The 14,526-nt window shown below is 37.5% G+C and overlaps 2 protein-coding genes across 7 annotated transcripts in view; one reads left to right on the top strand and one right to left on the bottom strand.

Annotated features, from left to right (window-relative positions):
* Positions 1 to 2,780, top strand: part of PIG-S (phosphatidylinositol glycan anchor biosynthesis class S) — a 22,529-nt gene extending 19,749 nt beyond the window's left edge. For both annotated transcript variants that reach the window (XM_043429779.1, XM_043429774.1), the window contains 6 exons: positions 749 to 967; positions 1,052 to 1,240; positions 1,422 to 1,560; positions 1,712 to 1,859; positions 1,979 to 2,328; positions 2,427 to 2,780. In XM_043429779.1, the coding sequence (XP_043285714.1) occupies positions 749 to 967; positions 1,052 to 1,240; positions 1,422 to 1,560; positions 1,712 to 1,859; positions 1,979 to 2,328; positions 2,427 to 2,619 (1,238 nt within the window). In that variant the 3' untranslated portion in view covers positions 2,620 to 2,780. The remainder of the gene's footprint in view (positions 1 to 748; positions 968 to 1,051; positions 1,241 to 1,421; positions 1,561 to 1,711; positions 1,860 to 1,978; positions 2,329 to 2,426) is intronic.
* Positions 2,760 to 14,526, bottom strand: raw. 5 transcript variants are annotated; one of them, XM_043429805.1, is made up of 16 exons: positions 14,102 to 14,526; positions 11,773 to 13,783; positions 10,275 to 10,427; positions 10,011 to 10,171; positions 9,495 to 9,598; positions 9,170 to 9,243; positions 8,949 to 9,058; positions 8,621 to 8,835; positions 8,389 to 8,497; positions 8,112 to 8,206; positions 7,935 to 7,998; positions 7,392 to 7,467; positions 6,964 to 7,188; positions 6,477 to 6,582; positions 6,138 to 6,366; positions 2,760 to 5,223 (listed from the first exon to the last, which is right to left on the bottom strand). In XM_043429805.1, the coding sequence occupies exons 5-16, from the start codon at positions 9,542 to 9,544 to the stop codon at positions 5,083 to 5,085; spliced, it is 1,494 nt and encodes a 497-aa protein (XP_043285740.1). In that variant the 5' UTR covers positions 9,545 to 9,598; positions 10,011 to 10,171; positions 10,275 to 10,427; positions 11,773 to 13,783; positions 14,102 to 14,526; the 3' UTR covers positions 2,760 to 5,082. The 5 variants fall into 5 exon arrangements, with proteins under 5 accessions (XP_043285740.1, XP_043285723.1, XP_043285745.1 ...); XM_043429788.1 differs by lacking the exon at positions 9,495 to 9,598 and having other exon boundaries at positions 14,102 to 14,525; XM_043429810.1 differs by lacking the exon at positions 9,495 to 9,598 and having other exon boundaries at positions 9,170 to 9,238; positions 14,102 to 14,525.

Raw genomic sequence — 14,526 nt, 5'->3', positions numbered from 1 at the left:
CAATAATAATATTGCCCAAAAGTTAAAGCCAGATTGTTTAAACAATTCATTATTCAATAATTTTGCGGTGACCTATTGCTTTTTTTTTTTACGAACCAAATGTGTGTATTTTTCCGAATGCTCATGAATTTTTTCAGAATTTTCGTGGATTTTTGAAATTTTTTGATAAAACTTTGAAAAAAATTTTTTTAAATTTGAATTTTGGATATGTTGTAGAAAACATATTTACCATGAGTTTTAAAAAGTCTCAAGGTTACTGGATCAAAAATGTACAAATAGAGCGACTTAAAAAATGTAAAAAAGGGAATTTCAAAAATCCACGAAAATTCTGAAAAAAATTCATGAGCATTCGGAAAAATACACACATTTGATTCGTAAAAATAAGCAATAAGTCACCGCAAAGTTATTGAATAATGAATTGTTTAAACAATGTGGTTTTAACTTTTGGGCAATATTATTATTGATAATTGTCATTGATAGCTTTCCAAATGTTGTTGAATTTTTTCAGATTTTTATTGCATCACGAAGTACGGAAATTCCGGTCAGGTACAATTTATCGGCTGAGCTATCCATCCAGTAATACCTTAATTATGTGGCTCTCCGAGTTACAAAATGATAAGAAAATTAATGAGATGAAAAATTAAATAAGAGGTGCTATGAGGCTAGAAAAAAAAGTTCGAAAATAAAAATGAGGTGTGAAGTGACGCGACGTTCCAAGTTTACAATAATTATATTTTTTTGTCACCAGGTGGAGCTAAACTGGCTGAAGTTCTAAGAAAATGGATTTTGAGAGACGAGTCCGTGGCACTGACGAAAAACGCCTTAACTGACCCAACAAAGTACAGCCTCGACGAAGAAAATCGTAGACGTTTTCCAGCCAGTCCGGCTTACGACATTCTGCTGACTTTGGTAAATCCGGAACCGGAAAAGCTGACGGTCAAATGGGATTTGCCGAGTCTAGCCAATGGTTGGTTTCATCGACGGGCGCACTTTTCATCACAGGCTAAGCGTTTGGTGTTGGAAAAAAAATTGACCAATTTTTATTCGACAGATTACATCGAACCGTTTCTCCAGGACATTTCCATCGTGGCTAATTTCTCAATCAAATCTCAGTGGCTTTATCTCATGCCTCTGGATGTGTCTCCTAAACAAATTCCGGACAGTAGTCCACGGGGCAGACACTATGCACTGCCCGAAGATGTTTTGCCACAACTGATCACTCCTCTGGAAAAGAAACTAGGTAAGCCGATTAAATGGGAATTTTTGACATTCTAAACTCGAGATTACGACAACATGTAATTATTTTATTCCTTCATTTCTATTCTCATTTCTTTATGCAGGATGATGCCTGAAAGTTTTGAGATTAGGAGAGAAGATTGAAGAAAAATTGTAACTAAATAAATGGTATATATATTTTACAGCTTCACAGATCAGTCTACATCCATGCATCAATCTCGTCGTGTACGTTGTTCCATGCGACGAATCACCTCTTCATATTTACACGAAGAGCGGTTATCGACCGAAATCTATCAATAACGTGGAGGCTTTCCTTTCCCCAAGGTTAGATTTCCGTTGAAAATTCCAATGATTTAAACAATTTTCAATACTTATTGTTAAACAAGCCCTTCGCCATGCCAGTCCGACAAGTGAATACGCGCGTAGTTTACGTGGCTTTTTTAAAAACGTAATTTATTCATTTTTATTATTCAAGATGGGGAGGCATCGTCATAGCGAATCCCCCGTCGGAAGACTGTGAAGAAGCTCAAGGCGACGGAGCGGTCGAGGTTGTGCCGAACGCTGCCACGATAATGGGAGTTTTTATAGCTCAGTTGAGGTCGCTTTTGGGTATTCCAGAAACGGTAACTAGAGCGACACTTAATCAGCGAATCGAACTGAAAGAGTACACAAAACAGTTAGGACGTTGAATGACTAGTTTTTCCCAATGGTACTTCATGCATTTTTTGCACTGTTTACATAGGAAGAAAATATTTCCGGTGTCGAGGTCCTTCCTCTTGTGGGTTCGAAGCCACGCGACTGGGAACTCGATGCTCTCTTACGGATACGCACAGTCGAGCAGCTGACGTCAGCAAAATTAACGCTGCAATCACTCGCCCAACTTCTCGAGGAGATCAGCAATATCGTAATAACCGAAACCGTCGGTAATAGAATAAATAACGCTTTGAGACTAGTTGAGAGTTCGGCAGAGAGTCTGAGAAGAGCTGATCTCAATGGAGCTTTTCTATTGAGCAAAGAAGCTTTCGTGATCGCCGAAGAAGCATTTACGGATCCCTCGCTCCTTGCACTTTTATATTTTCCAGATGATCAGAAGTGAGTCTCGTTCTCAAACTGTTTTGACTCTTTCACTTTACGACCACCTTGAACCAATGCAATCGTTTATTTTCCTCTCTTACCATTTTTTCAAACAGATACGCAGTCTACATTCCGCTATTTCTACCTGTCATGATACCAGTATTATTGTCCTTGAAGAATATCAAGAAATTTTACTTCCCCTCTCGCGCTGAGGAGGTGGAAGAACCTAGTGAAAAGCCGAACGAACAAAACGATTGCGAAGACGATGGAGACGATGATTATGAAGATGAAGATGAAAAAGCCGATTAGGAAGATTGCAGATTCGCTTTAAGAAAAAGCGTACTTCGGTATCGTAACCAAATACTTTTGTACAGTACACACATCTTTATATCCGAAATGCAAGCATTTCAATGAGTACAAATTTTCAAATAACCACAGATCCATTAATATACTTTTATAGCCCAAGTGAATATATTTTCATTTTTTTATTTTAAAAATGTGGGAGAGTTCGTAGCGTCGAAACATCTGTTACGTGACATTACTTCGAACGAAAAAGAAAGTAATTATGGACGAACAAAAGTAAGTATAATAGTAAAAGTTTCTTTTTTTTTGAGCCGCCAGTAGTGTTCAAACGAACAGGTATAATAAGGTCTCTGAGCGTCGATACGAATCGGAGATTTTGCATTAGCTAACTTTTATCTATCGTTCACTCTTTCTCTATTTGTCTCACACACTCGCTGTTTCGAAAATACGTTCCCACGTACGGAAATAATGACATCATCGAAAGGCTTCGTTCACCACACTTCCTTGTATTTCGGTCGAGACGAACAATTCACTTTTCGTCGTACCATTCACAAATCAAACTCGGTCATTCACTCATACACGCACATGTACAAACCAAATAGTGTCATAGATACGCGACCTTTCACGCTTCCACAAAATTCTTCATTTTTTCTGTCTCCTATAAAAATCACCATGAATTCCACGGCTTTTGACATTACAAGATAAAACCAAGTATCATTACATCAGTTAGAGACAACTAAAACAATATATACACTTAAATGAAATCAATCCTCAACCAGTTACCAAAAAGGTTACAAAAAAGTTGTGTGACGTTAAGTTACTATCAATTAAAAAAAGATCAATCGTCTATCTACCGAGACCTCTCTCTCTCTCTCTCTCTCGCTCCCTTCTCTCTTCCTTTTAGTGTCCGCATCAATCATCGACGTACCTGGTCGATTAAATCGTACAAATTAGCTGAACAATTCAGTACGCTGCCTTATTCCAGTCTTTTCGAAAGAAAAAGGATAAACAAATACACCAACACAACGAGCATAAAAATTTCCTGAGAAAAGTCGTCGAATTCGTAAAAGTCCCGTTATCGTGAATCTCGCAATTTCACGATTCGCATTACAAATATCGATCATTAAATCCTATTTTTTAAATCTTAATACAATAAAAGTAGTCTTGGGAATTAGTAGCTGAATTGTGGAGAAACCATACAAAAATCTAACTTTTTTTCTGTACATCAGTGAAAATCATACTTTTCCACGAACACTCAATTCGAGCGAATTATTCCGACCGCATTCAAGTTTGAGAAAAGGCTTTTTACCATATGAAAATGGCTGCTTGAAGATTCCCACTCGTGAAAAACGATCAAATGAGATTATAGGTCAAATTCGCAAGTAATCTTGTATCACAATAAAAACAACATTCATTAGAGTGATCTATCAGTCGTACCGTCGGTAAAAATCCTCCTACACTTTTTTTTCGGACAAGTATAATATTGTCAAAAGAAAAGTTCTCTTTTCGTCGAAGGGTCAAGGAAAACTTATTTTTCTCAAAATATCGAACGCGTCCAAGAAAAACGTGCATCCGCTTTTTAATTATCTCTCTCGCACTCGCGCTACTGATGAAAGGCTTTGAATTACGCACCGGAAGGAGATTTCTCGTAAAATAAATAACTTAAATTGTTCCGTAAAAAAGATACCGTTTCGTCTCCACATATCAGAAAGAAATTCCTACCGTTTCTCGATCACCAATCATAACAACTTCATCACAAAAGCATCAGAAGTGATTGGCGATTGAAACCGCTGTCCAATTTTAGGATAAAAGAAAAAATATGTTTTCTTCATCGACAAGATTCTAATGAACGATTCGTCAAAGGAAAATTCGGTTTCTCCAACAAGTTATAGCGAAAATGTAGTGAAACATTTTGTGATATAAAGTCTAATTAAAAATAATATGTACGTATTTAAAGCGTACTTATGTCATCGTATTTCGTTTCGTGTAGCAAGTGCAAGAGGTCTCGAATGTGGTAGAGCATGTGGCATGTATGAAAAAATGGTCACCATCCGAATGAAAAAAGATATTTCAAAACTTTTTTTTTGTATAATCAAACAATTATTAAATATCGTGCAGAAACATGATTTCTACTATTTCTTCTTGTTGCACACTAATCGAGAATAATTTACAGCTAAAATTCTTACAATGAACATTCATATTTTTTAGCAGCGATCTAGTTCAATTGTTTAATCGAAAAAAAGTAATCAGACGATATAATTTTCCATTCGAATAGTGCCTTTTTTGGTAGGTAATAAGAGTAAAAAAAAAAAAAATCTCTTTAATCTACGGTTTGTGAGAAAAATAAATTAGTCGTCGAATTATTCCAATTTTACGAAACCGGAAACGAATGAAGGTACGAAAAGAAAATAATAGGGGTGAGTCGGGGAGTGGGGGAAATGGAAAATAAAATAGAATGAAGGCGTTGAGTTAACAGGGACTTTGAACTAGCTGTATCGCGTGCTGTAGCGCATCAGCGATATTCTGAAAAACAGGTACACCTTCGCGGTTTGCGTAGTCCGACAGGTACATTCTACCTCGGTTGTAGTCTTTCGTGGCTTGCTCGGTGAGCTGTAAAACAAAACAAATATTCATAGATTAATTATTCTGACCTTGGAATATGACGAAGGCTAAAAATGATCTGCCTTTTCTGTTCTGAGACATATATACGCAGATTCGATAACCGGTAGCAGTTTAGCGTGATGCCAGGCACACCGTTACTTGGGAAAATAACAGGCAATTACGTCCTCATCATTTTTCCGGGTACGAACGTACTTCTCTCTGTCTTTCCATAAATCAAAAAGACTGCAGCAAATTCAATGTTAAAATATGATTGTTTCCTTCAATTTCACGACTTTGGTATGATCAACGATTCTAAGTAGGAACAGATCGAATCAAATGCTCTTTGTCATATCAATTAATAATCCTCTCACGTAGTTTTCATATTTTCTGGTTTTTCCCTTGAGATCACTCCGAGATAGGAGTTAATATTGAAAAATTGAAAGGGGAGGGTCGTGTATTATGGAGATGAATCCGTCGAATATTCTCGACGATTACTCAAGTTGATTCATTACGGATTACCGCGTATGAATGAATGTTTAATTTAAATCGTGCGTGTCTTGTATAAATCGTACAATCATACCGTCACGATCAATCACCGGAACGTTTATTGTAAATGGCTGTACCGTAGCATCTCTTCTCATCGATTAATTTCAAAGGAAACATTGATCTAAGGTAAGCAGCTATTATTTTACTACAGTATTGTAATATGGGTAAAACTAATAACGGAATCGATCAGTGAATGCTTCATCAAGTGATAAAATATAAAATTGCATTTCCAGTTTTATTGCCCGAGAATATAACAATTTGCATAACTTGAATGAAATTGAATATTTCTCAGATTAGTAGTGATTAAGCATTGATCGTTCCTGCATTGATGCTTCTTTTACGATTATTATCACTTAGAAATCAATGGCTAAATCTACCTTTTCACCGGAAATGACAGAGCCTTCCGGCATCGTTTGAACGCACAAAACGAGGTTAGCGCGTAAACCGATCAAGTGAGCTGCCAATGTCATGATTGCTATACCACGCGAATGTTGCGGCACAATGAGCAAAATAAGCCGCGAATTTTTCATCCGCTGAACTTCCTGCGGCATTGACCGCACCGTATACTCGTTCGTGTTCGGCCGATGCAACGTTAAGCCCATCGATCTATAAATCCACAAAACAATCGTTATTTCAATCACTCTTAGCAATCGCGAAAGAATGATTGTTGATTTTATTTCATTATCACTATCGTATTGTGCTATTTTAATGCTAACTCGATTAGCGGCGCTGCCGAAGATTCCAACCAAAACAGATCTTTGCCAACGACTCCGATATACAAATCTCTCTTTTCCGATTCCGGTATGAGCGAGTTTGTCCAATCTGAAAAAATACAATTGTTCATTTACATTTTTTTCCTTTTGGGTTACATTGAATTATTTATTATTCATTCATTTATTTATTTACGAGCAGCCCGTGATTGCGTCGGTCACATCAACCTTTTGAACTCTATCGAGTGACGAAATAAGTAATCAAGGGCAACGATAAGCTTGTGGCACATGAGTCATTATTTTTTTTATCCATACTTTTCTTTTTATCGAAATTGACGAGGCGAGGATTTAACGTATCGCATTTTTCTTAAATCGACAACATAAAAGCGGTAGATAAAGTGGAAGCGTGAAAAAGAAGAACAAGATGAGAAAGAGAAGAGAGAGAGAGAGAGAGAGAGAAAGCGAGAGTGGAGAGAAAGATGTAGGACAATACCTAAGAAACGATTAAGGGGGTGTACGAAAGCTCGTCGTATGAACTTTGAGGCCTTCCTACATAATATACTCCAAACTGAAGGTATCTCACTTTCACAATTACTCCCGTTGCTTTTCGTGCGTCTCGTCCATTCGCTCGAAAGGGCACAAAACTGATCGAACGTTATTCTCTGCTCAGGACTATCGTCTTTGTTCGTCACATTTTTAATCAGAGCCTCATGCGTATCTGTATTGAAAAAAGAAAGAGAAAAATGTACAGTCGAAAAAAAAAATAAGAAAAAAAAATTAATCACCGATGAAATCATCGCCATTGCGCGGGTATGGAACAAGTGTGTGCTAAGGCTACGACGTCGTTCGGTGTTTCATTTATAGAAATGACTTGGGACCGTTTATTTCATCGATGACGAGCATTTGAACGTTTCGCATTACCTGATTTATTCACGGCATTAAGCAGTTCGGACACCGACATATTACACTTCGCACTCGACTGCAGCGTTACCAAAGCCTGTAAATAATTCTGTCGCATTAAATTATATACTGACGAATAAACACAATCTTATAAACATTCGTTTTGTCTTTTCATACGCATAAAAAATTCGAACAACATTTCAAAGAGAAACAATCGACTCGAATCTTCGAGTGATTGCAGTGTTTTGAAATGTTTAGCTCCGAATTACTGCAATGAGCAATAAAGACTTTAATACGTTCAATCAATCGTAATGCAGCTGATCAAGTGGCACGATTAATTATTCTCTATTGCGATCAACTGGAATAATTGCTACGGATTGGATAAAATATCGATGACGTTAATTTCATTTGAAAAACAAAGCCAGTCACTCCAATTCACTCAACAAAATATTCTACAAAAAATTACTACAAACAATAGAGATAGAAATTCGAATAAAAATTTGGAAAAGAAAAATTCAACACTTTTGTCTGATCAAGATTGTAGAAAGACGTCGATGAACTTGCCTCATTCAAACGTATTGCACCAGTATCGTTTGTGTCCAATGATTTGAAGATTTCTCGCAAAGATCTGAGAACAAGAACGGAAGAGCGTGAACAGGCCTGTCGTGTAAGATATAGATTTCACATTCGGAAGTAGGTTATCGGAGAATGATCGACTCATTTATTTTTTCACGTACGTACATTATATCAGTTCCATTCTGAGTCAGTGAAATCCTCGCAGGCTTCATTCCATCCTCTTGATTCAGATCCTGAACGTTGATCGCCTCCCGAAGAATCTGAATCAGAAAATAATGATAAAAATTTTCATGTCACATCTCGCAATCCGCTGATTATTCATTCAAAAACATTATTTATCATTATATGTACGTCTATCAGTCCATGTGCGTATAAGTATTTCAAAATATAGATCCATTATTGCATACATGAGTTCGTAACTCGTATGAGCATTGTAGATTACCTTGGACGTGCCATTGAGAGCGACGGATACACTTTCGAAAATGGGAATTCTCTGTCGCTCCACAAAGTATTCGAGGATCAGGAGTCCATTCATTAAATCGTAATATTCTCTGTAAGATAATCGTCACGGAGATGTTAGAAAAAAATACGGAAAAAATGGTTTGAGAGAAAGACAACTGGCGATTTAATACAACGAGTAGTAAGATTAAAGAGATCGATGATCGAATACTTACTGAGTAGATACTGTCTCGCCGAGGATCGCTTGACCTTGCCTGTACGGATAAATCACTAGAACCAATGAATCGCTCCTCGTTGCCGCCAACTGAGCTGCTTCGATTATACCAGCGGTATTTCGCGTTTGATTGTCTATTACGAATAACAAAACACGAGCCGTCTGTTTCGCCTCGTACTCTTGAGCTATTAGCTCCGGTCCCCATTGCGAGACTTGCTGAAAAAGAGCGAAAAACAGAATCGTACAACTTGTTTTTTTGGAATAAAAAATTCCTCACCGTTCTTAACTAGAAGATTGATTGAACGAAAATATATCGTTTCCATACTCACAGGATTATAGTAAGTAATGCCAAGAGATTGGAGCGTCGGTATCGCTATTTCTGACCTCCAGGTGGTGGGATTACAGGATCCTCCCAAAAATACTTCATACGCCATCCTCTCTATAGATCGAAATAAAAAAAAATGTAGTCATTTACTCCGTTCTATTCAAGTTTATTTCTGTTGTAAAAAGGCTCGAGTAAGACTGCTGAAACGAAGCTTATTCTGCTTACTTGTACCAATTCGGTAATTAGTATCCTTTCCATCACAGTGTAACGAGTGAGAGGCGCTCATAGGAACGGCTGCTCTGAAATCCAATTATATTTATTGGCACCACGTTTTATTTTTTTTCTTCTTCGAAGAATAAGTCATTAATTCTGACGTCACAAACGGAAAATAATGATAACACATCATACAGTTATGAGGAAATGTAACATTTGCAATGGGATTTGATATTTTTTATATACGCTAGTTATTTCGTGCACGATCAGGGTCAGGTTTAACTAAAAAGTCAAAACAAATCAAAAACACTTTAGTCTATGTAGAAAATTAGCATACTTCCAAATATCAAATCCTTTTGCAATGGGGATCAGTGCTCCACGCTTCATCGTCGCTAATGTCGTCCTTAATTAAATCACAAACGTTCCCGTTCCGGCTGTTGCCTGGAATATTTCAAGTTTTCATAATTTGATTTTCCTACTTCTCTTCATTCGATCTATACGAATTTGAAAGATAATAAAAAATTGATCTTGTTAAGTCTTTTTTTTCAAATTAGCATCTAAAAAATTTGGTACGACATTTGACATGATGAACGCTCAAGTCATGTGATATGTTAATATGCGTCTTTGCATCTTGACCTATGTCGATGGGCGTTAACGAGCTATTTTTTGAACTTGTACAGAGATTTGTATGTTTGCCAAAGAAGTTGCAGTACATTTTTCCCATTTAATCGTCAACAAAAGAAGGCAACTTATGGTTTGAGATTTAGTCAATTTGAGCAATACAAGCTTCGGATATACAGGAAAAATGTTTCTTTACAAGTGAATCTTTTATTTTGGATGATAAGGATCTTACCCTCTCTCGCACAGGTGTGCAAGTTTAGTGGCAAATATACAGAAATTCCCAAACATTATACAGTCGTCAGGACTGATCTCTGAACAGTCCTTAGTGAGACTCAGCATTTTTCGCAGCTGGCACCAATGTGGAAACCACCGCATCACGAATGTCCGATTTGCCTAAAAAATGACTAAAATAAAAAATACTCTTCACACCGAAGCACTTAAATGTGGGAACATTTGTAAATCGACTACTATTTTTTTCTTTTTCATTGCAACTCACACAGACTCGGAGTCTGGCAATTCGGAGCAGCCTTGACGTGCACCAGATAAAACCTTGCCCCCATTATTCAAAGTAGCTCTCTTCGTAAAGCTTATGGGTGTCCTTAATTTTTTTGTTGCACTTCCTGTTCGGAGGAATCCTCAAGTTGTTTTCCTGAGTACAGGAAAAATAAGATTGAAGCAGAGGAAAAATGGTTTGAAAAGTACAGTTTCTGGTACAAACACTGAATTAGATGAATCTCAAAAATGCTAACGGCTATTATTGTACGTGTTTTCTACGACCCGCTGGTAACAGTTTACAATTGGAAGAGTTTCAATCTGACCGATCGTTTATTTTAGCAAACAAATTCTCTACATGTGTCAAAACTTTCAGTTCAACTTTGAATAATCACAAATTGACAGTTTAAAATTATTTGTTTTGTTGATTTAAATCAGTTAATGAACTTCTTGGAAATTAAAAAAAATTATAAAATTCAAACAAGAGAACTAGATTTATAAACTTCAACTGATTTCTCACGATATCAAATGAATATTCCATATGTTTATATTCTTATGTGCAACAGTTGTTGTGTATTGTATTTTGTGGATATTGAATCTATATGTGCTGCATATCTTCTATCTCAATAAACGAAATATAAAGTAAATAGGTGAAAAGGGTCTTCCAAACTCAAACAACGAAAATATAAAATTAATTAAAATTCGGACTCGGCTTCGGATCAAGCTTAGCGATTTATTATACCTTGTATAAAAAATGTATGATAAAAATATTAAACGAACACCAAAGACAAATCGTTTTGTAGTCATGATAAGTACCTTGTGTAAGAAAAAATAAACGTACGAAACGGAATTTCTTTCACTGTTGATAGCACACGTTCATGAAAAAACACTGAAAAGAGGTTTATTTACGGTTGTAACAAATCATCGCGAATTCCGAGAGAAAAAACGATTTGCGTGAGAACAATTGCCTATGCGACATAACCTTTTATTGTTTGCTGTAATATACAACGAAAATGTCAAGTATAATCGATTTACTATGATTCAACAAGGTTTCTACAATGTCGGCAGCTCAACGAAACTGTAGAAAAAACATTGCGGAGAAATGTTCGATGTGCCAAAGCATAAATGTAATAAAAAAAATATCGGATCTTCAAATTTTGGAAATGTTTATTGACTACTGAAAAGATAAAAATGTTGCAAACCATGGCGATAAGGTCACAGCTTTATTGGCAAAGATATTATTGAACACCAATCAATATGTAATAAGCATTTGATCGCTTTGAAATACGAGAAAAAACAATTATTGTCTAATTGACATGTTGAAGTACGAGATAAACAGAGAAAGCGACCTTTTGACGGTTCAAAACAGCGTGACAATAACAGAGTGGAGTGTTCACCGGCCCTGACCGTACACATTTTACGCTCTCACATTATAAATTGCGGCAAAAAAGCATGGATATACACGCAAATACACTCACAAGTTCCGATATAGGATCACTAACCTTGATGGGAGAGCCGCGACGCTGCATGTCCACGTACAAAGAACGACGTATGTGGACGATGTCAGCATCCAAAGAGAAGTCTGTGTCGACCTCATCTGATATTCCGTTTTTATTTGAATTCAAACAGTTTTTCGTATTTGTCGAAAAGAAAATGACTTTTATTTCATTTGTTTATGTGAGTAAAAATTGTTGATCGTGGCGCGTACAGAAGACGCTTTCGTTATAGAGTGTAAGAGAGAGAAAGATATCCGAGCAATCGCGTGTATATAATGACTCTCTCGCTCTGGCCCCGCAAAATCATCGGCGACAGCCTCGCGTACTCCCGCTATTGCTCATACTTATTTATACACCGTTATATTTAAAATGAAAGAAGTAGCGCTCTCGAATTGCGGCGCTGTGTGCGTTCGTGTGTATGTCACCGCGGGAAAACACCCGTTCGCGGGAAATAAAGAAAATGCGGAAACAATAACAAAACCATATAGGAAACAGTGACTGTTATTTACTTGAAAAAGCACATTGATAGGATCAAATTTCTTGTTATTTATTTAAATGTTCTTATGTTTCTTTGTTTTACACAACAATATTTTCAGAATAAGAAACAAAATCGATAAACGTTGGATTTGATTTGTACTATGCGTTATGTACACTATATAAGTATACACTGTAGTAACACTTTTCCCCGTGAATAACAACGCGCGAGGATGTCGATTATACGCGAGCGCACTCGTCTATCGGCCCGCGGGGACTAGAAACTGCCTGGCGCTATCCATGAAACGTCGTCGTGTCGTTGACAAGTCTCTTGCCTCTCTCTCTCACTCGCTTTCTCCCCTCTTTCAAATCTGCTTCCTCCCTCCACATTCGAGCGCTCACCTCTTGTGTCTTGTTACCACCACGAAAAATCTCTATTTCGATATATTATCTCCCGATTCAGTAATCCGTGTAATCCCATTGACAATTGAACATGAAAATTCATTGTAGTTTGGTTTACTACTGAGCGGAGGAACCGTGCCCTTCTCAACTTTTTTGTCACGCCGCCCACGTTCGATTTTCATGCGCGTTTTTCTTCCTGGTTTCATGAGTTTAGGTCAAGCTAAAAGAACTTGGCGTGGAGGCGAACATTTCCATCGATTCGTACGAGCCGAACTAAAAACTTTTGAGGAAGTTTTGGTTCAGGCTTTTATTATGTTTTGCTCCAAGATTATAACTTCTTTATTTTGACAAAAAATGAAAACATCAAATTCATCTATTTTTTACGCAGTTTTCATATTTCACGCGTAAAACAAGTTCCGGCGAACGTTTAATTATACATTTTTTCAAATCTCCAGAATGTTTTTTCTTAAAAAACTTTTTCGAAGCCGTGTGATATTTTTATGCAACTATAAAAGTTTTTTTTATCCGCCATTGCCTTTTCCCCCGAGACGCTGTTATGTTCGATGTGCAGTTTTTTGGCAGATGCAATTTTCGAATGTGATATACAGAGACAGTACAAATGTTCGTAAAGCATAAAACTCGAAAAAACTGTTTTACATGGAAGTTTCGCGCGTCTGCTTGGTTGTTGTTGGGAATATGTAGTTGGGGGAAAGCGCGCTCCAAGCGAGACGATACGACGGTGGCGTTAGTGTAGCAGTGTTCGATAGTGGGGGAAGGCCGGAGGGCACGGGGCAGGGATTTGCGTGTGCGTCGACTCCGCTCTCAAGAATGACGTAAACCTCCAACAATGAAGCGTGATGTCACACACGGTGAAGTTCACACCGAAAGGCATATGCCTCTGCGCTCCCTGCTCGGGGCTATGCTTTCCTCCTCTCCCAGCGTGGCGCAAAACACGAAACGAAAACGACACAACGCGTACGGAATCGACTACGACGAAGGTATAGCTTGGAATTGGTGGTGGTGGTGGTGTGTTGAGAGAAAAGCAATGCTTCGCGAAACGTCGAACCCCGCTCTTGATCAAATATGGTATGGCAGTTCGAACGCGAAATATCCTTCGGGCCTATTGAGCACTAAAAAAAGTCTATAACAAAAAAAAGCAGACAGCGCGAAATTGCAGTTGGTTGATTCCTTCGTTACAGCCGATTTATACGCAAATCTCCGAAAGATTCTTTCACGTGTTTGAATAAAACAAATTCACCGTATATAAATCGAATTTTTTTAGACCCAACGTCGAACTGAACTCGTACGGACGAAGCACTAAGTCTGAAGATGTTTTATCTCGTCGTACTCGTAGCCTACTCGCCTTATATACGTTCAGAATAAATAAACAAGCTTCGACTGAATTCTTTTTTCGCATACGTGACATTTTCCGGCGACTTATCATTCGCATCGAATTTACCTTTTGCTTTGATTTATTCCATCAACTCTTTGTGTCGGACGTATATCGGATCATTGTTCTCAGTTTTTTGTTTCCTTCCGCGTGTCGCGAGAGTGGGAAAAGGCGTCTCGAAGCAGTAGCTTGAATGTTTACGAATGGAACTTGTGAAGCGTTAAGGTATAATCGATATTTTTAGTGACTAACGGTACATTGAAAAATAGTTGAAAAAAAATCGAAATTGAATAAACTTCCATCATCAAGAATAAAACTCGTCTTCTTTTCACCGATGCAGTTTAACGATAAAACAAAAGTCCTTACACATGTGTACGCGTCGGTTTGCTTTATACTTTACGACATACTGTTATCGTCTCGCTGCTTTTATGTGCGTTGCTTTTTTCGCAATTGTTTACTCGCACATTGAAGAATGATTTGTTGGAGAATCACGC

The sequence above is a fragment of the Venturia canescens genome, chromosome 1, assembly GCF_019457755.1.
Source record: "Venturia canescens isolate UGA chromosome 1, ASM1945775v1, whole genome shotgun sequence".
NCBI lineage: Eukaryota > Metazoa > Arthropoda > Insecta > Hymenoptera > Ichneumonidae > Venturia > Venturia canescens.
The sequence above is the reverse complement of the archived record's forward strand: the minus strand, read 5'-3'. Positions and strand labels throughout refer to the sequence as shown.